We start from the raw sequence: 23674 nt of genomic DNA, 5'->3' as shown, positions 1-23674 counted from the left end.
AAATATTTTAGCTAAGCCGGTTTGCAAAACATTTTATTGCAACAAGCAAAAAACTTCCGTAGCCATCCAAAAATGTGTGATGGGTAAAGACGACGATATGACCTAAGTTTCAGCCGGCAACCACAAAATCCCTCGGGTGAGTTATAAAACTATCAAATTAATTTCTGCTGTCGACGAAGCTGCCACCGCAGTAGCCATGCTAGACTTTTATAAAATACTAGGTGTTTCACAAACGGCCAGCGTAGAAGAGATAAAGAAAGCGTACCGGAAGCTCTGCCTCCGCTGGCACCCGGACAAGAACCTCGACAGCAAAGAGCTGGCAGAATATCGCTTCCGCAACATCTCTCAGGCCTACCGAATTCTCTCGGACGAAAAGAAACGCAAGGATTACGATTACCAGTGTGCCCTGATTCGAAGCAGGATGCGCAACGCCCCCAGAAGACCCCCATCTTCAAGCCCCTTCGTAACTCTCGAGGAAATAATCAAGGGAATACACCGCAAGCCGTGGGACTCTGCGGCCTATGGCTTCAAGCCCCCGTTTACTTCGAGAAAGACAGCGCAGTCAAGGCGGGGATTTGGATTCAGCGCAACCTTTGGAATGGAAAATCCGTTTGGGGAAAAAAGGACCGTCCATCGCTGCACCATTGGTAAAACTCGCAAAGTAGATGAGGGAGCCCTACCGACAAGGCAAGAACACCCGCCGTCGGTGTCTGAGACTCCGCGGGCGAGAGCCAAGGTCATCGAACTGCGGTCTACCATTTGTGATGGCGTACGGAAGATTTGTAGGTACGAAAACGGCGTGAAGGTGTCTACGGACGCGTACGAGATACCTGAGTCAAAGAAGGCTACAATTTCTTTCCGGGTTGCTCTGTGAGAACCCTATTTTTGCCAAGAATTAAGCTTTGAAAAGTGTGTTCTGGAGGGGTTTAATCTAGAAAGATCAGAAAATGAGAGGTTGCCAAGTGTGACAGACTGACTCAGAGGCTTATTTGTATACTTTATAAGACGCTTTGTACCAGCTTGCCAAGTAATGAAAAGAAGCGGACGACAAGAAAGCGTTTTTCCCACAATCAAAGCGAATCCTCACTTAGTCAGTGAAAGGGTAAGTTACCCGGTGGCGTAATATGTGGTGAATACGAGTTATTTCAACTGTACCATTGTTTGCGTGTAACGTGAATTGAATTATTTAGGTAAGATTTCGGAATAGCAAGGTGCCTTCATTGTGTGTGTGTGTGTGTGTGTGTGTGTGTGTGAGTGCATGTGTGTCTGTGTGTGCGCGCGTGCGTGCGTGTGTGTGTGTGCGCACGCGCCTGTGTGCGTGTGTATTTGTGTATTTGTGTTTAATTTTCTTGAACCTTTAGACCTTGACTTTTTGTTTTGTACATGCCAGCATTGCCAACGTGACCTTTTCCGCGTAAGACGTCCAAATTGGTCACTCCATTTAGTGCCAGTTTTACGGCTTTTCTTCTAAAGAACATTCTCATTCAAGTCGTGTTAGGGATTAGTGCGGGACCTTAAAAGACCCATTATGCGTCAGAATGTTTTTTTTGTTTTTTTTTTAGTTCACGGTCGGGAACAAACTCGGCGCCATTCAATATAGAAACCCCTTTCGCATGAAAAAACTAAAAAAAAAATGAAAAAATAAGCAGTTTAGCAAGCAGTTCAGGATCTTGGCGGAGCAATTTTCTCACGTACGCTTCACATGTGTGGCCTTGAGTGGACGTTTAAAGTTAAAAACACCCATATCTAGAAACCGGCAATTGACCGCTTCCTGCTCTAAAAAATCGCTCCACTGAAACGTCAAGAAAAAAAAAAAAAAGATTCGAAGAGAAAGTTTAATTTAAAAAGGAGTTTCACGGACCATCCATATCCTACTAAAGACAAGGTGTTCGCTGTACACATGCTGACAGAGCTGTCTGCGGACAGGCGTCAAGCAAGTTCGAAATCATCCATGGTTGGTACATATATCGTATGCATTGAACATGTCTACAGGCCGTTTTTGTATGGCCGAGGGGGCAGGGCCGTCGTAAGGGAAAAAAGAAACACGTTTCAGAAAGTGTCTGCGGACGGTCCTCTTGTACGATGTGTTAGCCTGTGTGACCGTGACTTTGTAGATTCCCCAGTTGCTCGGTTTAAACCCTGTCCGAGGTGCGCGCAACGTGACGCAATCTTCTTGCGGTGCGGGTGTTGTCTATCTATGTTGTTGTTTTAGACCACCTGGTCACCAGAGATGCCCAGGTGGTCTAAATTAGGTTTTTATCCGTGGTTGAGGCCGTACTTGTTCGATGATCCGATGATAGAAAGAAAAAAAAAAAAAACTTCACAGTTTGTTTTGGCAACTACGAGCAGCACTTTTGATAGGATACTTAAGAACCGGCGCAGCTGGTAACTAATAAAAGTCTTTTTTTTTTTTTGTAGGAAACGTTAATTTGAAACAAACGTGACAGTGTCGATGAGTAAATGAAATATATTTAACAGGCAGTCGTCTCACCCAATATTTTATTGCCTTCGGGTATATAATAAGTATGTTCACACGCGTTTACACAGTTAATAGCGGTGAAATAATGTTTGTGGTGAAGATAGCGAGATTATCGGCCCCGAAATTTTAAGCCCCAAATCTGCGCATTACGCCTGAAACTTAAAAGGAAAACAAACTAAAGTTGACCTGCTGATATCCTGAATGTCATTTACATGAACACAGTGCTTTTTACAGGATTCCGGTCGGCTTCAGAAAACTTAACAGAGCTGTTTCGTCATATTAGTTGCAGCGTGTTTATCAAGATATGCATATTCAAACACACGGATTCATGAACCCAGGTCAAATTATAACGGGTGGATCCAGAGCTCAGTTTTTTTTGTTTTTTTTTTTGGGGGGGGGGCGGAAAAATTTGTCAGGATACTATTCTCCCATTCGACTAAGCGGTTAATCAAGTTCAGAGTACAAGTGTGCCTGCTAGGGTGCGACCTACCCTATTTTGAACCCTCGTCCTTGAGTACCGAGCGTTCTATCACCTGGCAGGCCGGTAATCGGTTTTACATGGGGGGGGGGGGGGGGGGGGGGGGGTCGGGGGTCAACCCATCTAAAATTGTCCTCCGAGAAGGGAGGAGGGGGAGGCGGCTGGCCCCCGTTGCCCCCCCCCCCCCCCCCCCTCCCCACCTTGGATCCGCCCCTGAATTATAGTGAATCATTGGTCCTGCCTTTTAATTGCGAGGTATTATCGCTGTTTTCGTGCTGACAAGTGCATTGCTGTCCATGCTCACTAGGAATTCTTTATCACTCTCGTCTACTGAATTACGGAGACAATTTTAGAACACATTATAAACTGTTTTATGCACTGTAGCACAAAATAAACAGCAGTGCTTTAAAAATCCAGCTGTCATTTGGCGTAATTTATGGAACTTCTTCGAGTCCGAAAACGTTCCGTAAATTACGACTGCACAGTGCACCTTGGCTGTACTGAACAAGCAGTCTTATTTAATGGTCAACATTTATTATCCTAGTTAGAAAATGGCATCATTATGCCACGTTTCCTGCACTCCAGTACATTTTTCTTTTTATTCCTAACATTCGGTGATCGGAACTACGTTTTAGACATATGGGAATGCCAAATATTTGCCTAAAACACGCTTAGGCTTTCTCTACTTGCTCTAAATCTCGGCTCTGTTTACCAATGCACATAAACAATCTGTCCAAATTGCCTGCCGCTCACGCATAAGGTTCCGGAACAAGTCAGAGCTTGGTGAAGCACCAAATCACCTCCCCCCTCCCTTTCTTTCTAATGCCTTATAGCTTCTAGTCGGGTCTCTTATCATCCCAGGCGCTCACAAGCTCTCCATAATCCCGCTCCGAGGAAAATCCCCGAGAGGGGCAAACAAGGCACCAAACATTTTACCCGTTTCACCCACCCTCAGGCTCGAGTCCGCAGCAGCGACACAACCATGTTCAAGCTGCCCCGTGACGAATGACGTTTCGAGACAATACTGACAGCGTCGGAGTATGGAGCCCGAGGCGTAAGCGTGTCCCTTCTTCCCCTTTAGCGGTCCTCCCGAAACGGTTTGTGCTCCCTTCCCGTTCCAAACAAGCTCCCTCTATTTCAGGAAAGCCCTCGTTCTCCGAACTTCGCGGCGCGGACTCCGCGTTCGCCACTCCGGCCCCAGCGGAGCTCCCTTATTAAGATACGTACAAAGGGCCAATTTTACGAGGGCCTCTCCTCATTTGAATAATACGTGCAAGTGGAGACGGAGCCACGCACTCCCCTCGTTCCCTCCTTGCTCAATGGCAGCGGTTCCCCTTCCTGAAAGGGGAGCAACGGGTGCTGGTTGCGCTCGCTCGCTCACTCGCCAACCGCCCCTGGGCGCCGAGATTCAAGCTATAGCTCGCGGGCATCGTCTTGCAACTGGAAAAGAACTCGTCTCGATTACACAGGGATAAGATTTATCGTTGAACAAAGGAGGTATGCGGAGAAGAAACGGAGATTTGCATGCTTCCGCTCTCCTTTCTTTCGTTTCCTTTATGACGGGGTGTGCGGCGAAATGGTCGTTGTGGTGAAAAGGGGAATTTAGAATTTCGGAAGCGAGATGGGGATCGCCTTGCTCGCTCGTTCTATGGAGCTCGGTTTCTCGCGCGACACGGAACCCGGGTGAAGTGAGAGCGGTTAGCTCTTGAAAGGCGTGAAGCGTGGACTTGGCTAATGGACACCCAGACACGAAAAAATGGGATGCTTTATCGGAATTGCGTTCGAGGGTCTCTCACGCGACGTGGCCGAAGCTCGCCGCTAGTGGTACGCGTGCACCTACGGAGTCTCCGGAGAGAAGTGCTTGTATAAGTCTGACAACACTTCACGACCGCTTTCTGCCTACACACCAACACGCGTTTCTCGCATCGAGCCGCTGCGGTAGTGCTGTTGTCGGCGCGGCGCAGGCGGTGCCGGTTCACTTCACGCGCACCTGGTCTCTGCGCACGCGCAGTGCCAACACCTGGTGGGGGCGAACGCGGACTTGTTTTTACATAGCGTGCTGGACTGTATGGACCATTCTGATGAACACCTTCTGCGCGCCGCCATCTTTGTCCGCTCGGCCGCGGAATGCGTTCTGAGCATGCGCAATAGCCCTCTTTTGCGAATCATGAAACGCCGCGCGTGCGTTCCACAGCCCAGCGACTCAGCATTTTTTCGCCTGGGTAATAAGCGCTCGAATGATGTGTAGTTACAGAGACCTTCAAGAACGCAGGGCGCGGGGTCTATTAGGAGCATGCACTTCGCTTCGGGATTTGTTCCTTGGTGTTCTGATTGGCTGATGCCTCAACCTCATTGGCTGCTGAGCGATAATCGTATGTCTGGGCTCTCGCCAAGCCTTGAATTTCTTAAGCTGTCAGTGACTTCAATATTCGGTAAACGTATCGATTATTTCCGAAAAATGCTCCGGAGTATACCAAGACTAAAACCTAACCAAGACAACTTCACATTGCGGTGTGTGCAACGCAAGGAACGTTGCATTGAGAGCATAAGAGCGATGATATGCTCAAAGCGACGCCTGCTCTTTTCCGGAGTTCCATCAAAACGTTTTAACATAATTCATAGGACCGTTATTATGTTAATTATTTTTCCTTGTTGCGTGGGCAAGAAGAGCGTTTTGCCTGGGCTAGAACACGCTAAGGCAATGTGCTCGTAGGTTACCCTAACGGAAGGAAACGAAAGAAAACGCAATGAAACCAACTATCAGCATTACAGGTACGTGTAGTACAACCTCTATTTTGAAACGTTCCTGATACCATTTTCGGAAGTGCTCGCGCCGTCTGTAGGAACTGCTGCGCTAATTTTCCGAGTCTATCTGTCATTGCTTGCGCACGCACCCTGAGAATGTAATGAACGCAAGGGCACGTCAGTGTTCGGCGTAAACTCGGCTCAGCGTGGTATCGTAAACGAGTGCTGCGTCATCATTCAGCGAAGACTCGGAATCCAATTACACGCGTCGACGAGACGAGCCAATCCAGGTAACAATTGGCATTGCGAAAGGCGGTAGAATTGTGGGATTTTGGATACCATGCGTAGAGGAATAACGGCGATTTTGTATTTACTCTATCAGGACTAAGCACAAGTAACAGGCGCTTCTGCTAAGAGCTCAGAGGGCTACTGCGACGATCGCTCGAGCGAAGCTGTATTGGCATTAACGTTGCATATACAGTTACTCACCGACTTGGATGTTTTCCGAAACTCTTTCGAAGCGCCGGTTTTCTCCGAGGGGGTAGAACTGGCATGCTGAAAGAGCAAAGAAAAAGAGGCCACACGTTAGGCAAAATAAAACATAAAGTATGACACAAGAAACCGTAAACATACCCTTAACGAAAAAAAAAAAAATAGGAGTAGGGAACGGGGGGGGGGGGGGGGGGGGGGTAGTTGCAGAAGAGTTGGAGGATATTTCTCCCGATGCAATAAAGCAGCAAATACCTTTTCACGCAGGATGCGCTTTTCACTTCAAGAGGTAAGCCGCAGAGGGATTTCTGCATTTTATTTTTTGTTCGAACTATGGCGTTCGAATACGCCTCTACTATGCTCGAACCCTACGATGTCCCAGGCAATGGCTGTACTCAAAACGATGCTCTCTCGTGTACCATGTTACGGGTGCAACCGTGCCTCATCGTTCGCAAAGCCAGAGCCTGTCACCCCTATCAATACTTTAACGCTTAAGCCGACTTTTGCTTGCGCCAAATACCATTGGATTCTGCAGCCGCTTCTCACATTGCAAAAGCGTCAACACTTTCTAGATGGGGGAGCTGTTGCACTTTCCAGCAAAAAGGATGTGTCGGATAAGCGAACGCAAACTTCAGTGGCCACAGCATCTTGCGGAAATTTCGTAATACCGTGCAAGCGCCGGAGGCCGAATTTCGGTAGATGCCCCTCGTATTGTGCAATCAACGTGGAGGTTGAATTTTTTGTTTGTCACTAGAAATAAAGCTATACAGCGTGCAGAGTTTACGGCATCATGACTGCCGGTCATTCGCATGTGTCAGACTTCCAACCGTCCTAGTACAAAGATTATTTAATTCACAACGAATAAAATTTATCCGTCAAAGCGTACCATGACTCGCACAATGCGCTTTCCTGAAAAAAGGTAGAAGATGTTCTTATGTTTAAAATAAAATTAAAAACGGCACCCGCGTTACGTAATTATGCACCGTATTGATCCCTGCTGCGGCTATCCCGAGTAAGCTGGGCATTTATATGAATATCATAATTGTGATTCACATTAGAAATGTGTCTATTACGCCAACAGATGATTGTAAAAGCAAAAACTAACAAGAAATTGCATAGCCTCTTTTTATGACGCACATTTTCACATTTGTGAATACATACAAACACATATTAATTATCGTACTGCGTTGTTGAATATATCTCGGTTTAATGAGCCCTTATTTGTTCATAGAAACCGTCTGACAAAGGCACATCGGAGTACGCCATTTATGCACAGTACACCTCCTCTATTCGCAACAACTCTTTGGTTGTAGAGATTTGTGCGATGTAACACGGTTCCTTGGTGCAAACTCAGATAAATCAACAAAAATGCGAAGCAAAAAGTGTGGGTGCTACTAACGAAAATTTTCAGGCTTCTGATAACGACTCGGCGCGCCCAAAGAACTCGACGGAAGTCATCATCTACGCATTAACGCAAAAACCGGCGCTGTTTGAGTAATCTAGACTTCCTCCGAAGAACCAGCGCATTCATAAGAAACTCGCTCGTGCACACACAAAAAAACGACATTTCCTTGTTTCAAAAAAAAAGGAGAAAAAAAGAAAGAAACAGTTTTTGCATTGTAATAATGGCTTTCAAGAAATGACAATGAAATAGTGCGCTTCGTTGTAATGTCAGGATTTGTTAAAGATATGGGGAGCATCTCGGCGTTGTGGTGTGGCCTCCATGAGACCCTTCAAAGCCCAGGCTAAGCCCAGTATGAATAATTAAAGCTAACTCTGTAATCACAGAAACGGAAATGCTATTTGGAATTGCGTATTTGTTATATTGTGTGGTATATGCCATATTACAGAAGGTGCCAAGAAGACACCATAACCGTCTGAATGAAGAGTTTTATACTTCGGCGCTGAAACATAACCCACACCCAGTGCAAATATACGGAACCTGTAATGCGCTAGACCTGGCTGACGAACAGAGCATTCGCCCCGGTCAGGGGTTCGGGCCCCTCCTCGCATTATTTTGATTTGTAAAGCAAAGAGAAAGCAACTTGGATCGTGTGGATACGCATCCAGCAAAATGTCGTGTGACCTCGAGATATGGCGAAACATGTTCAACGCTGCAGATGAGCAATCAAGTCCTTGTAGTACTTTATGTGCTGCTAACCTGAGGTATTTATAGTGCTTCGCGGATTCCACAACCGCACGCCGGTAGGATGCTCAACCTTTAGGTACGAGATATGTGAAAGAGAGTTTGAATTGCAAGTCACGGCACAACCTTCGAGAATCACAGCCCTCCAAGTGTAAGCTACCTTTTTCAGCAGATCAGCTTTAAAGGAGCTGTGCAACGATATTCAATTGAAATGTTTTTCACTTGACACGAGCTTACTGGCACACCTGGGACTCAAGGATACTCGCACGCAACGCCACTGGCCAAGAAACTCCTTTGTTGCGGTGTAATTTCAAGGACAAAAGCGATCATTTTCATTCAATCTCTCCTTCGCAAAATTTGGTGACGTACCGTGGGGATCGCAGTACACCCAAGTGACGATGTTTGAATGCGGTTCATAGATTGGTCCCGAGCATTGCGTGGGCACTCGACTTGGGCTCGTGATAATCGCTACCTCGGGTAGTGACCCGTGTCCAATCGCTGCAACGACGACAACAGCCGAGCCATAACAATGTCTGGAACTCAGCGCGTGTCCTGCGCTTTGCCAACCCCAGCGCGTGGCCATGATCAACACTGGCGGCATATAATCGGCTTCAGATCACGTGGCCGCTTGTACTAGCTGCGAGTTGAGGGGGTGAACGCTGCTCGTTTGTCTTTAATTTTTTTCTGGGACTTCTATTGCGTGGGGTGAAAAACGAACGCGTGTTTCATAAGTCATTAACGTTAGGGATCCGTTTTAAGCGGTATTTGTGCAAAGTACAAAAATTGTTGCATCGCTCCTTTAAATTCAATGGTATATAGCGGCCAGAAGCACATTTTTGGGAAGCTGTATAGCGTAATATTTGTTGTCTGGGTGAAAAATCGAACATAGTTGTCTACCCCTAGACAGCAGAAGGTGCTCATATTTTTTAATCGGACGTACATGTCACTATCAGGTAGCGTGGTTTTGTCAGCGCTTATGATTAGGTGATAAAGTGTCACCAGCACGCGCCAAGGCCAATAAGGCTGTTCAGGTGGCCACAGTCCTCACAGCTGAAAGATATACTGAACCGAAATGTGAAGTTACAAAAATTATGCCCGAGCGAGCTTTCCGGATTGGTACAGTACCCAAACATGTAATTCGCACAAATGGATGATGATCGAATTATTGTATTTTTTCGAACGAAGTTCTTTGATCGCTCTGATCGGGCGAACCGCTAGTCGGAAGCGGACGGTGTGAGCAAGCCCTTCTGGGATTACACTCTAAAAAAAGCCCGTGAGTCTCTTTTCCCGCGCAACACTCGAAGAGCCAATCAGCGCTACTTACGGAGTCAGCTCAACGAATGACCATGGCGAAATATATGTTTAGACTAAAAAATGCAGTTTGAGTTGTGACATTAAGCAATGCAAAACGTCACGCTTGCATTGCTTAATGTCACAACTCAGACTGCGGTTTTTAGTCAAAATATATGTTTCGGCATCGTCATTCGCTGAGCAGCCTCCGTAAGTTGCGCTGATTGGCTCTCCGAGTGTTGTGCGGGAAAGCAGACGAACGGGCTTTTTTTAGAGTGTATAGCCGTGGCAAGCTGACGGATGCTTACAATGTTCCCACGCTGAACTGTGATTTTCTAAACATTGAGGCGGTGCGGCTCCAACGTTTACAAAGTCACAGTCCAGCGTGAGAAGACCATGGTCCATCAAGCTTGTGGTCATCGCCTCAGAAAGCAAGCGAAACACGCGCCATACGCACGAGCTTAGAAAACGGAACACCGAACCGACCAGAAGCCCGTTTTTGGAATGGTCTGTCGCCTCACTATGACCCCTTGACTTGAAATACGTCCGCTCCTATCGTAGGAAATAAGAAAGCAATCAGACTTTCAACACTGACGGTGTTGATTTAAGAACGTGATGATTAGGCTTCCCGCGCTTTTTACGCACCGTTGAAGTTGTCGCTCGCTACTAATAATCGTGGTAGTAACGTCAGGGACAGGAACCATAACAGGGCGCCGGAACGCCGTATCGTTAAACGCTGTTCGCAGAAACGTTACTAGATCAATGTCAGTTGACAAGCTTAAATAATTTGGGTTGTGTGAATATTTTTACAGCGTGTAGTTGGTCAGCCATTTCAAAGCTGGGACGAGTCACTCGCTGTAGATGATAAATTTAGCCAGTGCACTACAACCACTAGCCTGGGGTCTTTAGCGTCCACCACACAGTAGTGATACACGACCGTACACCGGTACGACCCTCATCCAGATCGAAACGGGCAGGGGTAGGGATTGAACGCAGGATCCCTGGGTTCTGCAGCGCGATCTTTCGCACCACGTGTTGACAAGCTTCCTTATCAACAGACAAGCTTCCTTGTCTGTTTGTCTTCAACGCCCCTCTTTCCCAATCGTAAATTAGTAACCAACACGCTCAACCTTCTACAAATGGATTATTTCGTGGTTTTTAAGGTAAACATGAAGTTTGCGTAAACGTCGGCGCAGATAGGGCCTCTTTTGAGATCGGTCACTTCATTGCCCATGGAGGCGTTGACGCTAGGAACGCTATTCGCCCGTATAACTGCTCGCGTATAGGCAACCGAGAAGAAACGTTTTCGAACACCGATCTTCCATGGACCTCGTCAACTGATAGATATACCTACACGTTGGTTCGCAGCGCATGCTCAGAACACGCTTCCATTTATCGTATTTCAAGAACAAAGATTCTCATTGCGTTGAGTGAACTTCGGGCGTGCATCGGCGTGCATTCATTGCAGGCAGCGAAGTCAAAGCTATGGGTACCCGTGCGCTCACGGACGTGAGCAGCGATAAAAGCTGTGCACGTGTGGTGTTCGCTTCTTCCTAAATGCCAGAAAAAAGCTGTCCTCTAACATCGTTCTGAGCATGCGCTGCGACGACAATGACGAAGACGCGGATAGGTTCAGCATTTTAGGCATCTTCCTTAATACTTGCTCGCGCTCCTCATCAAACAGCACTTCGCTATCGCTGCTGCTACTGTTGCCGCACGTCGCCATAGCACAACTAAGGTCCGAGCTCGAGGTACGAGCTGGTAAGAGCACGCTTCCTAAGCACGGAACTAGAGTACACACTAACGGAACGGTCCGAGGTTGTCAAATATCGAATGGACGGGTGACCAGCAGCTATGCTTCTTTATAACGGGCGCCAGCTTGCGCCACCTAGCCTAGACTGGGCAGAGCGCCTGCCAAAACTGGCCTGCCTGGACGGGCAACTAACGTGACGTCTCAAAGCGAGGTTCCGAAAACGCGCACCAGGGTATCCGTACAGTATTTATATTTTTATAAATTTTGAACTCACTCTAGCTTGGGACAACCTAACTTATAACTACTTGGCTCGCCATAAATGTCATCACGACCACCAATTTTAACCCAAAAGATCCGTTCAACTAGCATCCCTTTAAGGGTGCTGCGACTAAATTCGGGCTGCGTACACAGGCTCTAAGAAATCTAGAGCACCCGCTTTCCTGAAAAAGACTTGGGTGAGCCGGTCGCTTCAATCTATGGAGTCAGGTCGGCGAATGACTAGCCTGCGCCGTGACACTGAGCATTAGTTATTTCAATGTTCACTGTTAGACTGTCCTTTTAGGTATCAATACATCCGCCTCATCATTCGCCGAGTTCGCTTCATTGATAGCAGCGATTGACTCTCTCTAAATGCGTTGCGGGAAAGTAGAGCACCAGATTGCTTAAAGGGGAATCGTGCCCGTGCCATATCAGAAGATAATCTGCAGCGTTTCTAACGTACTGGAAACAAGAAATAGGAGCAGCCTGCCTGTACTGCAGAGTGATAGCATCAACTAATTGTTTTGTATTCGCAGTAGCCTCCCGAACCCGAATTATCTTGGGTGCAGTAGACACAAGACATAGTGTTTTGAAGTGTCGTGCGAGGGGTACAGCTCGCAACCAAGATGGCGGCCATTAACCTCGAGCGAAACTTCTTGTTTATGGAGAAACACAAAAGAATCGCCTCCGGTTGCACTGAAACGCTCAACGGTGTCGCGACCAGACATCGATGCATGAAACACCGCACAAAGGTATTGAGAAAAAAGGCGGAGGGAAGAGATCGAGGGCAGAGAGCGATTAAGGTTCCATGGAGCCTTTGCTGTGATATATGCTTTAGCGGGCGACCTCGTGGAAATGCAAAGTGTGTGGCATTTACTTCTGTGATGTTTTCTTTGGTCCGGAAGGCTAGGAGATAGTTCTCGGCGTGGGCCGAGCTTTTGCAAGAAGGACGGTCGTGCTCTCCTAGAGTAAAAATGCGGTTACGCACTTCGTTATCACTCACGTCTCGGCCTCGTTATGAGCTGGAGAAATCAGTTGATGCGAGAAGGAGATATTCTAGTTCACATTTTAGCCAAGATTTCCAGGATGAACAATCGACAAGCGAATATGCACTCCGGCTTAGTTGCGTAAGCAATGGCACAATTTAGTCGAGTGCATGCATACTTAATGCAAATACAAATACAAAAACGCTTTTACGCAGGACCCGGCAATACATTGCCGGGTTTCATAAATGGTAGTAGCAGTATTTAATATATGTAAAGAAATGCAGGAAACGTTAAGTCACTTAAGTGTAGTGATTCCGAGTTTGGCAGTCAAAACTGATTGATTGAAAAGGGTCAAGAACATTTTCGGGTACAACGATCAGTACCTTCTACAGCGTCAAGAGGGATTACGTAAAAATAACTGCGCGACGAAAACTATTAAAAGGAACAGGTCACTTAGATAGCAAAGAAACTATGGAGACAAAAAAAAAATAGACCACGCGGACCGGTCATCTTTTCTTCGCTTTTTCTGCTTGTGCGTTCCCTCTCCGCTCTTTAAAACGTACGAAAACAATGCACGCGCCCGCATACAAACACCGTTCTTCCTAGCCCAAACAATCAAAGTCAGGCAAAGAAGAGCTGTAAGAATAATCACGCCGCACAGCGGGAAGTGTTCTACCGCAATCAATGTCTTCGTCTTAACCTATATTCCGTTTCATACTTAATATACAACGATGTTAAAGCTGCTGGCGCGAGCGCGTGGCTTCATCTCTTGTTTCATTAGCGCGAGAACGCGTGCAAATTGTCAACGAGATAAAGCCCCATACTCGTGCCAGCAGCTTCGGTAGCGTTGTACACTAAGTATGAAACAGAGCATACTTATATTAAAACAGTAAAACAAAAAAAAAATGCATAGGCATACAAATGAGCGCTAGAACGAATCCTATATTGTTACACCCATAACAGAGGTACAGGTGCAAACTGGATTGAGGGAATGAAAATATCAAGGTAGAAGGACAGCAGAAACCCCAGGAGATACGAAAATGTACAGATATCACCAATCCCACAAGTTAACAGAACGATGGCCAAGAACCGTTCAAGACCCAGTTTCTTGTTGTTGTTTTCTCCCTGAAACTAATAAAATGTCTCATTCGTAATTTTTGTAACTTAATTAACAAAATGGGTGACATCCTAAAACAGAATCCTCGTTATTTATTGCAATCTTGAAGCGACGTCACGACAGAAAGGTCACATATCGCCTAACCACTCTGCAATGGGTCCGTACCGCTTCGTCGAAACACGCTTCACAAAAACAGGTTTCGTGGACAACGTTTCATGGACACGTTTTATGAACGCACATTTTGTAAACACAGAAACGTTTCGTGGAAGCTCCCTTCGTGGACACGCGCAACTGCGACGTTCCCTGCACAAGATATACAGGGTGTTTCAGAAAACGCAGGCCAAATCATTCCTGCGAAAACTACTCATCGCAACAAAAAAGGCTTGTGGCGTTGTGGTCCTGGGCCAGGGGCCCATTTAAAAAAATTATTAATGTCCGGGATAATTAACTTGTTAATTATTTTTGCCTAATTAACTTTTTTAATATTGTGTTTAAGGGAATGGTTTAAATTAGAAAATTGTTCAGCATCACCGAAAACCACTAAACCAACAAATTGCAGAACGATAGAAGGCACGCGAAGCATTTTACGGCTTTCTGAAAAACAGCACAAATTCGACGGGTTTTTAAGTTTCGGTTTGTTATCGGAGCGACTCTCGGCCCCGGCAGCGCCGCGCCCCGTGGGGAGATAGTGCAACCAGACTCTAGTGCGTCGCGCAATGACAGCGCAGCAGAGGTTGGTTGCACTATCTCTTCGCGGGGCGCGGTGCCGTCGGGGCGGAGATGCTCTCCGATAACAAACCGAAACTTAAACACCCGTCGAATTTGTGCGGTTTTTCAGAAAGCCGTAAAATGCTTCGCGTGCCTTCTATTGTTCAGCAACTTGTTGGTTTAGTGGTTTTCGATGATGCTGAGCAATTTTCTAGTTTAAACCATGCCCTTAAACACAACATTAAAAAAGTTCATTAGGCAAAAATAATTAACAAGCTAAACATCCCGGACATTGTTAATTTTCTTAAATGGGCCCCTGGCCCATGACCACAACGCCACAAGCATTTTTTCGCTGCGATGAGTAGTTTTCGCAGGAACGATTTGGCCTGCGTTTTCTAAAACACCCTATATATCAGACATGTATAAATTACTCAAAAAAGGTAATTAAGTTAAGTTACTGAGTATCGACGCCAAAAGTAATTAGAGTAGAGTAGAAATTACGCATTTGTAATAGTAATTGAGTAAACTACTAACTACTGTAAAAAGTAGCGAGTTACTTTGAAGTTACTTCCGAAGTTACTTTTTTTATATTTTTGTGGTAGCGAAATAAACAGCAGTTTTGAATTTTTTATTCGTCAATAACCCATCAAGCCTAAAATAAATGCTGTCATTTTAGGGTTTACGTTTTCACAAAATAGTTCAATCGCTCGCTGAAGCAATTGACTTTTAAAGTTCTTGATATGAGAGTTTTTCCCTTTTCCACCTAAAGACGTCCCCAGCCAAACTAAAAAGGCGTTCCACCGACGCGTTGGATGGAACGGTAGCGTTGAGTTTAAGAGGCCGTGCAGGGTCGTTTAAGCGGGTGTCGGCATCTTGGGTGTCCGTGACGAAACATGCAGGGTTTGCCTCGGCTAGATGGACTTTTATAACCAACTCTTCTAATTGTTTTTCATTTTTTTTTCGGCAAATCGAGATTGTTATGATTCGCTTCTCTTTATTCCCACGACGTTCGGAGAGTACGCTGAGCGAGTGCACCTGACCGTCAAGTGTTCAAGTCTCGCGCCATGACGATGAGATCATTCGGACGACTGCGCGTCTCGTTACATTACTATTGCTACACTACTGAAAAAAAGATTGTTTGGTTTAACAGAAGATGAAACGAAGTATACGTACTTCGTTTCGTTTCGTGACGCTTGGTCCAACGAAAGGGTCCCCCAAGGGTGACTCGCAATCCTCGCCGGCGACTACGGTTTCCTGACGCGCCTGACACGCTTGACAAGTAAATCGTTTTCAACAAAGAAAAGGTCTCCCTGGCGTGGAAGGTCGGAAAGACGCGTAGTTGAGCTACGTGAACAAGCATCGTTGCTCCTACAGTTGCAGCTGGAAGCGAGAGCGTGCTGCCATGAACGGATTATCCGTGTCTGTTTGTGCCCGGGGGAGTCCGGCTTTGCAGGGGAGTGTGCGCTGACGACGAGGCGACCATGGGAACAGGCGCCCAGCTGCAAGGTTATCCCTGTGGCGCCTCCCGTGTAACCTTCAAACCACTTGATACAGAACTCACTAAAGGCAGACAACATGAAAACAAAAACAAACCTGGAAGTGTCCCCGTCTTTCAAGGGGCACTGACACCCCAAAGGTCGTATTTATTTTTATTGTCTAAAACGATGCAAGTTGCAGCCATAGACACGCAAAAAAAACCGCATCGCGAAAAAAAATTTTCCCGCGCGCACGCGCGCCTTTTTATTTTTGGCGTTTGATTTTCCCGCCTCTCGCCTCCTCGCTTCTTTTGATCGGTGACGTCAAAAATCAGGAAATTTAGAAGCTTTGTAGGCGGCATCTTTATAACATTTAATGACGGCAATCCTAAAACATGTTTTTTAACGCAATTGCGAACGCACTACGGCCCTTCTTTTTGAAATACCAAAAATCGGGAGTTCGTTGTGGTGCCGTCTCCTGGATTTGTATCCTCCAACGGAAAACAGGCGACACCGCTCAAAACCGGTCCGCCGCAACGCCGGCGCTAGCCGGCGCTCGCTCCTTTCCTCCTCGCTTTGGGTCGCCATGGCAACAGCAGGGAGTGGTGACAGGAAAGGGGACTCTCAGGTCTCCGCAATTTTTGACGTCAAGGCACCGGCGCCGATCGCGCGGGAACTTCGAATTCGGCATTTGGAAATTGTTTTTTTACTTCACGAATACTGAATTCCCAAATTTCAAATTTTGAGGGTAATGTCCCGGCATCGTTTTCGACCGTTTCGGATAATAATAAAAAATATGATTTTGATGTGTCAGTGCCCCTTTCACGGTTGCAGCTCGAAGCGCGGCGCCTGCGTGCATTACCGGATTAGGTCAATACCCGACCAAGGCTTGTTAAGAATCCCTTCCTGCGTCCGCGCGCGCCGGTGTTAATGTTTTGGCTGCTCGTCGCCACCTTCGCCCAAGAACGCCTGTGATGCGGTTTCTACGGCTGCCGAGTATAAGTGCGTGGGAACGGACTGTCAGGGCCCCCTTGTTCGGGGATGCTACTTCATTTGCCGGCGTCTTATTTATTTCTGCGCTTAAACTTTTGTGATGAGCAAAATTAGCACTAGATTTCGAAAGTAGTTAGTAGTTTGAGTAGAAGTTACCTGAAAAATGTAGTTAAATTAAACTACTAATTACCGAAATAAAGTTGTAATTGAAAGTTACCAAGTTACTCGGAAAACTAGTTAAACTACAGTAGTTTGAGTAGAGTAGTTGAACTACGTCCAAGTCTGCTATATATATATATATATATATATAACGGGCATGGTGGCGGGAGGCCGAAGGCGTGGGTATAAAACTGAGAAGAAAAAAACCCTTAGTGAAAAACAGCAACAACGGACGATTTAATCTTCGACGTTTCGGCCGGAGTCCGGCCTTCGTCAGGAAGCTTCCTGACGAAGGCCGGACTCCGGCCGAAACGTCGAAGATTAAATCGTCCGTTGTTGCTGTTTTTCACTAAGGGTTTTTTTCTTCTCAGTTTTATATATATATATATATATATATATATATATGTGTGTGTGTGTGTGTGTGTGTGTTTTACTAAGTAAATTAGACTGGAATACTCGCTTCTTCTTTTTTTTTTTTTTTTACTGTATGGAAGGCTATCTGAATTATACACCCATGCCCTCAAATAAGGCAAAAACAATTTCGCGAGCCTTAATCCTAAGCTTCCGTGCAATCCGCACACTCGGGATAATACAATACAGGGTTCGACTCGAAACTGAAACACGGATCTTCGGCCAGAAAAAAACAAGAATAAATTACGCATTGCAGAAACCTGTAATTCCGTGAGAACGTGATGCTGGCGGTGGTGACAAAATGCGAAAGTAACCTGAATGAAGAGACACGAGAGTAAAACAAGATGTAATGACCCGACGTTTACCTAATCCGAATATTAATCAAACCGAGAAATGACAGTGTGAGAGCATGTAACATTTACGCGCGTGAAAAAAAAAGTATCAGAAACAAAGAAAACAATATTGTACTTCTCGCTGACAATATTGTTTTCACTGCAATTGATACTACAGGCCTTTACAATGTGACTTTTTGGCTCGATTAATATTAAGATTAGGTGGACGTCGGCTCATACAGAAATTTCGATCTTCTCTCGTATCTTTTGATCCAGGTAACGTCATGTTCTCAAACTCTCGAAATAGTCACTACCTGCTAGCGTCACGTTCTCACTGAGTTTCAGCTTCCTGCAGTTAGTAGCTTAATTTTGCGGACCTAGAATCGCCTTTCGTTTTCTCGGTCGACCCCTGTATTATCTTAGTGTAGAGCTAGCACCAGGCCCCATCGGAACCGCCAAGGGTGTGGTAGAATAAGCTAGCATCCGCATGCCGGCGAACAAGGCGATGTAGGTGGAACCACGCTTTCGGCGACACCTCGCAAGGTGTGTCGATGCAACGATCGCGGCAGCCTTTCGACGGAACAAACTGTCGATAAAACGTTGCAGTGTCGACGAAACAATATGTCTACGAAACGTCGGTCGTAGAACTGATTGTCTCGGCTTTATAACAGCCGCGCATCGCTGCATGTGTACTGCGTCTGTTGCCATGAGACGGGATACGTAGGGAAATCAATGTCTTTCTCTGTATTTTTTTTTTTCAGAGCAAACGAGACCCGCTTGCAAAGTAGGTTTTTAAAGTAAGAAAGAAAAGGGAAGGCGATGGAGGAAGTAATTAATGGGCCTCACTTGTTTCCTCCACGGACGGAACTTCCGTGTTTCGTGTGGAGGGCCGTGAACGTTGGTATGTTCGCTTCAAAAATAATTAATTGTCTTGAAACAAAGGACTCGAAATGGTATGGTCGTGTCACCTCTAAATAAAGGATAACCGATCGGTCTATTCATAGCGTATGTGAAATATTGTATTTTGATAACATGCAGGGTCACAGAAATATCTAACTTCCTAATTGTATATACGCTGCATCAATTATTGCTCAGTTTCAGGCCAAGAAAAAAAAATGTTTTCACAGCTCAACCACACTTCGAATCCTCACTGCACCCTGCAGCAAAAAGAAAAAAAAAACTTTGGAATTATATTTTTTACTTAAAGTATTCCACTGTTGCAAACCTGTCTTGCAAAATATTATTTAATAAAAAATTGGGTTGTGTGTATGTTTATACAGCCTAGAACTTGGTCTGCCTTCAAGGGCGACGAGTCTCCCAGCTGTAGATGAGCAAAATATTATTTTACATGTGCTAGAAGCTCTAGTTGCAGGAAAACGCAAAATCCTCCAATGTTTATCTCAACGTGCTCAGTAATTCGCTCTCCAATATAAAATGCAACAATAAAAAAAAAATACATAAAAAATATCAAATATATATATGTATATATATAGTTTTTTTGTTTTTTTTTTCACCGGATTACAAACGCTTGCCCATTGCTGTCGCTGACACTCCGGCCGCCAACTGCCCAGTGATATTCACGAATATTTCAGGTTTGGGGTTATTTTTTTTCTATCCGCTTTTTTTTTTTCTTCGGGGTTTGTCACGTTTTGCAGCTCTTGGCTTTCAGGCCACCCTATACTTAGTTTTTGAGTTGCACGAGCGGTGAAAGGGAGCCACACTGTCTCGGCAGACCATCCTCGCAGAAGCAAACCCTTCTATTCACCACACGTGTGGGCTAGACGTCTTCGACCCGTTACGCGAACTCCAGCCATTCGCGGTCTGTTTCAAGAAACCAAAATGAGCCGTACGTGATCCCGTAACGAAAGCTATGTGAGGTCGAATTCCGAAGAAGGCGCCGAACACAGTTCACCGGCTTCCCAGGCGCGATCCGGTTCAGCTAAAACAAACACGAACTACCAATTTACTGAAATACGTGGGAGGATTACTATAGCTTTATAGTCGGCAGAACAAAATATAAAAACGGAGGGGGGAGGGCGGGGGGTGCTACAACTGACCAGCTTTCGCCTCATCCAAGCTTAACAACCCGTCCACGGTCGCATAAAGCGGATGCATGCTTGAATTCACGGTATACATATTAGGCTTACCCTATGCCTCGCTTCATCTTACAGCGGACCGCAGAGGACCTTACTAGTCATCGAAGCCAAACCACTGCCAGACGAGAGGACGTTATTTTCGTGAGGGGCGCTCCGAGGCGCGAGACGCCTAGTCACGTGATTTCTTCACGTCCCTGGAATGGTCGGGATGGCTCGCACGGCGTCTGGTGCAGTCCATAGCAGGGTGGAGTATAGACGAGGGAAAGGTGAAGCCGTTAGACAGAACCCAATCCTGCTCATCCCGGGTAACGACGGTTTTTATTCGGTTTCCTGCGTCTCATTCCGCGCCTCGTCTTTTGTAAAGTCTTCTCCGCGCAACTGCAAGCAGTCGGCGCCGATATCGTCGGCGCCAACCGACACTTCCCCATCGGCGCGCTCGTTTGGGCCAGACGTGTTTGGATTTCACGACGCAGGAACGAGGCGTTTTTTTCTAGTGCATGTTTGTCTGTTTGTTTCGTTGTTCTCAAAGCAAATAGCGTACCACTAGGCTTAGTGGCAACACATAGAGGAAGATAGAGAGAAGAGAGAGTGGACTCATTTTGCGTTTGTTTTCGTGTTCGCCGCCGTGCGAAATGCTGCCGCCTCGTATAAACGTCGTGTCATCAGAGGCCGGTTTTTTTTTTTATTATTTGTATGGAGATGTTACGCGTTTTAAAACGTACGACACTCTTTGCGTAACACTCGAGCATCACTTACTGCGTAGAGCTTGTAACTCCGTATTTATGGTCCGTTTTTGTCGAAAACGGTACCGAAGCGCGTGTTGTTGCGTCGCGAAAAGCGTGTTATTGCGAGCGACACTAAAGTACAGAAACATGTTCGCCGAGTAAATGTCGCCGTTCTCAACTCGAACGAGCACGCGTGTAGCTTTCACACGACTATAGCAGCGCGACAGAGCCGCTACGTGGAAGGGGGACGAGTTGGAAGAACGGCAGCTAGACTTAGAACATCCATTTGTTTTCCTCGTATAGGAACGTGGAGAGATAGTTGTTTAGGGATAACACAAAACATTCGGCGGGGTGCGCTACACCTCGTCGTGGGATGCGCGACACCTCGCGCGAGTGCCGTAATCAATTCTTCTCCGTCACTGTCCTTCTTTATCGCGCAGGTTGACCACCGCGTTTCTGCGCGAATTACCCTTCCACCGAACGACGGAGGACGTCTGTTTCACACGAGGTATCTAAAACCGTGACGTCCCACTGCTTGTACAAGAGACTTTCTACAGACACCGCCCGAAGCGTGTTTCTTTCTAACTGGGCGGTGGGTTCATATAAGTCATACAAACACTGTTCGCAGACATATTCTAAGACCACATAAACATGCTTGGAACATATTTCGGGCGTGTCCCCGGATAATAATTCTCTCGTCCTGTCTGACGCGATCACCGTGTCCTTTGTATGACGTGTGAACACAGTGTGAACCCAGCTTAACTGTTTCTGAGTTGGCGCGCATATCGTGCGGTGTATCCCTCATATGCCGCCCCCAACGCGAGCTCCCTAGCTTCAACAACGCTTTGGGCGCCTCGTGAAGCACGAGCGCGCGCGCTCCCGCAGTCGAAGCATGGTTGAAGGCACGGAGAAGCATTCGAGGGAGGCCGGGCGTTCGAAAGAAACGCCCCACTGAGAAAAACGTGGCATTTCTTCCTCTAGAAAACGCATGTGACCTGGCAGACTACAGATTATAAAAATTGAAAGGCTAGATGATTCTCATGACAAAAGCGACCGTTTACTAGCATCGTCTATGTAGAAATATTTTGCCATTGCGCAGTAAAACAGCATGCCCCCCCCCCCCCCCCTGAAAAAAAAAAAAAATTCTGCGATTGCATTTTTTTTTTTCGCGCACAAGGTGTTTTTACGAGGCCTCTCTGGGAGTTAGGTTATAAATGATTGCAGCAAGCTCAGGCGGAGCAAAAACTTTCTTCCCTCGAGGTAGAGGGAAGATGCCACAACCACAATAACCCCCTCGACGTATGCAAATAGGAATATGCGTTTGCTTCCCCGTTCTGCATAATGGTGCCGATAATGAACGGCCTTAACGAGCAGTGCTTTTCCTCTTCTCCTTTCCATTAAGTGTAAGCAGATTTAGAACCATTGTTTCGTACACGCATCGAAAAAGAATCGTTGCGCTGCGTGCCTATTTTTTCTCGATGTTTTTGTCTGCTAGAAACAGACACGTCCGTCTTTTTGGTGTGCTTGAAAATTTTTAAACAACGATTTACGTGGTTTCGAAGGTTTTTACGAAGTAACATAAATTTAAAAAAAAATGTGAGAAAGAAAATGTTAAGTGTCGCCACAAAGCCTTCATTTTTCTGCGAGAAAACTTTAGCTCCAAGGCAAAGAAAACTATTGACGCGGAGTGTTCAGAGATAAATAAATTATTCATCGATACAAATGTGTTAGGAGAAGAATATGAGGTAAACTGCATTAAGCCATTTATTAAAACAATTCGTATAATTATTAAATGCAATACAACAGCTGCAGTTTCTTTTAATCACACTCATTGACACGATGGCACTGTCGAAGCTGCAGCGTGGCCGAAAATGTCGCGTGCATTTAAATTTATGACAGTTTGAGAACGTCAAGATGGAATCATTCCACATCATCTCACAAGAAAAAAACAAAGTCCGCTAGTTGTTGAGACAGCAGGAGTTTCGTCTGTTAGAGTGTGGCGACATTGTTACACACTGTTGATAAAAAGTTCAGCGACTGCAGTACAACTAACAGTCCGAGGTTTTTAAGGTGCATCGCGCTCGATATCATGTCATAATCTCTATAGATAGTTTTCGTATCTGGAGCATAACTTGATAAGAAAAATATGGAACACCCATAAGCCGTTGCGTGCACTCCCAAGTATAACAAAATATGTCATTATTAAGGTTACTGTGCGCAGGAAACTTTTGCCATCACAGCGAGAAACTAAACACATAAACGTTAATTCGGGTCACTTTAAGAGAAAACAAACTATAAAAATGGAGGAGAGATCAAATGTTAACGCCTAAATTCAGCCCTGCGGTGCTTGAATAAACGCGATCGTCGACGGTCTCACTGACGACGAAATATATTAAGAAACAACACAAGAAAAAGATCTATATCGCTGGTCTTTGCAGAAACACGAGAAGGCGAACTTCATTTTACGATCGTATAGCCAGAGCCCGCAAATAAAACGAAAAAGAAGTAAAAAGGCCAGAAATAGGAATCAAGCTTTCCCTAGTCCTTGTCCGCGTTGAATACCCCTGGGCGCCGTTCGCCGAACGCGAGCCCACGGTCTTCCCGTGTCGTATTATTTGTGGCTGTAAAGCGGCCGGTTCGCCATGACGTTCTTTTCTCTCACTCGGTCGTTATTATCTGCCCAATTATTATCGCCGCCGAATTTCCGGTCAAACGCCTTTGGGGACACCGCCGGGCCTCGGTGCTGACGAGGCCTAAAGAACGATTTCGGTTCCGACACGAATAAAAGAAGACAATACTTTTTTTGTAATGTTTTTTTTTTTTTTTTTTTTTTTTCATTCTTGAATCGGTTTTAGGAAATAATCTCCACCGCTTCGCATAAATATCCTGTTCGGGGGACATGAAAAACTGCGCCGGAGGGAACGGCTGCATAGTTTAAGAAATCTCGAGTGTTTACATTTTAAATTCCGCAAGGCAACATCCTTTAAAGTCAGAAAGGTTCGTGTGAGCGGTGTTAACAACGTGTGAAGACGAA

The 23674-nt window shown here is 45.9% G+C and overlaps 2 protein-coding genes across 2 annotated transcripts in view; one reads left to right on the top strand and one right to left on the bottom strand.

Moving 5' to 3' along the window:
* Window positions 1–6239, bottom strand: part of LOC8041254 (protocadherin Fat 4) — a 207404-nt gene extending 201165 nt beyond the window's left edge. The window contains exon 1 of the mRNA XM_040502714.2: window positions 6192–6239. The gene's annotated coding sequence lies outside the window, so the exon portion shown is untranslated. The remainder of the gene's footprint in view (window positions 1–6191) is intronic.
* LOC121837188 (dnaJ homolog subfamily B member 8-like) lies at window positions 197–874 on the top strand. Its single transcript, XM_042292736.1, has one exon. The coding sequence runs from the start codon at window positions 197–199 to the stop codon at window positions 872–874; it is 678 nt and encodes a 225-aa protein (XP_042148670.1).
* Window positions 6240–23674: the final 17435 nt, after the last annotated feature.

This window comes from Ixodes scapularis, unplaced genomic scaffold (genome assembly GCF_016920785.2).
Source record: "Ixodes scapularis isolate PalLabHiFi unplaced genomic scaffold, ASM1692078v2 PGA_scaffold3__209_contigs__length_174095766, whole genome shotgun sequence".
Classification (NCBI taxonomy): domain Eukaryota; kingdom Metazoa; phylum Arthropoda; class Arachnida; order Ixodida; family Ixodidae; genus Ixodes; species Ixodes scapularis.
The sequence above is the reverse complement of the archived record's forward strand: the minus strand, read 5'-3'. Positions and strand labels throughout refer to the sequence as shown.

What these genes read in the sequence shown, in the direction of transcription:
- LOC121837188 (XM_042292736.1), top strand. Translation starts at nt 197, where the DNA reads ATGCTAGACTTTTATAAAATACTAGGTGTTTCACAAACGGCCAGCGTA.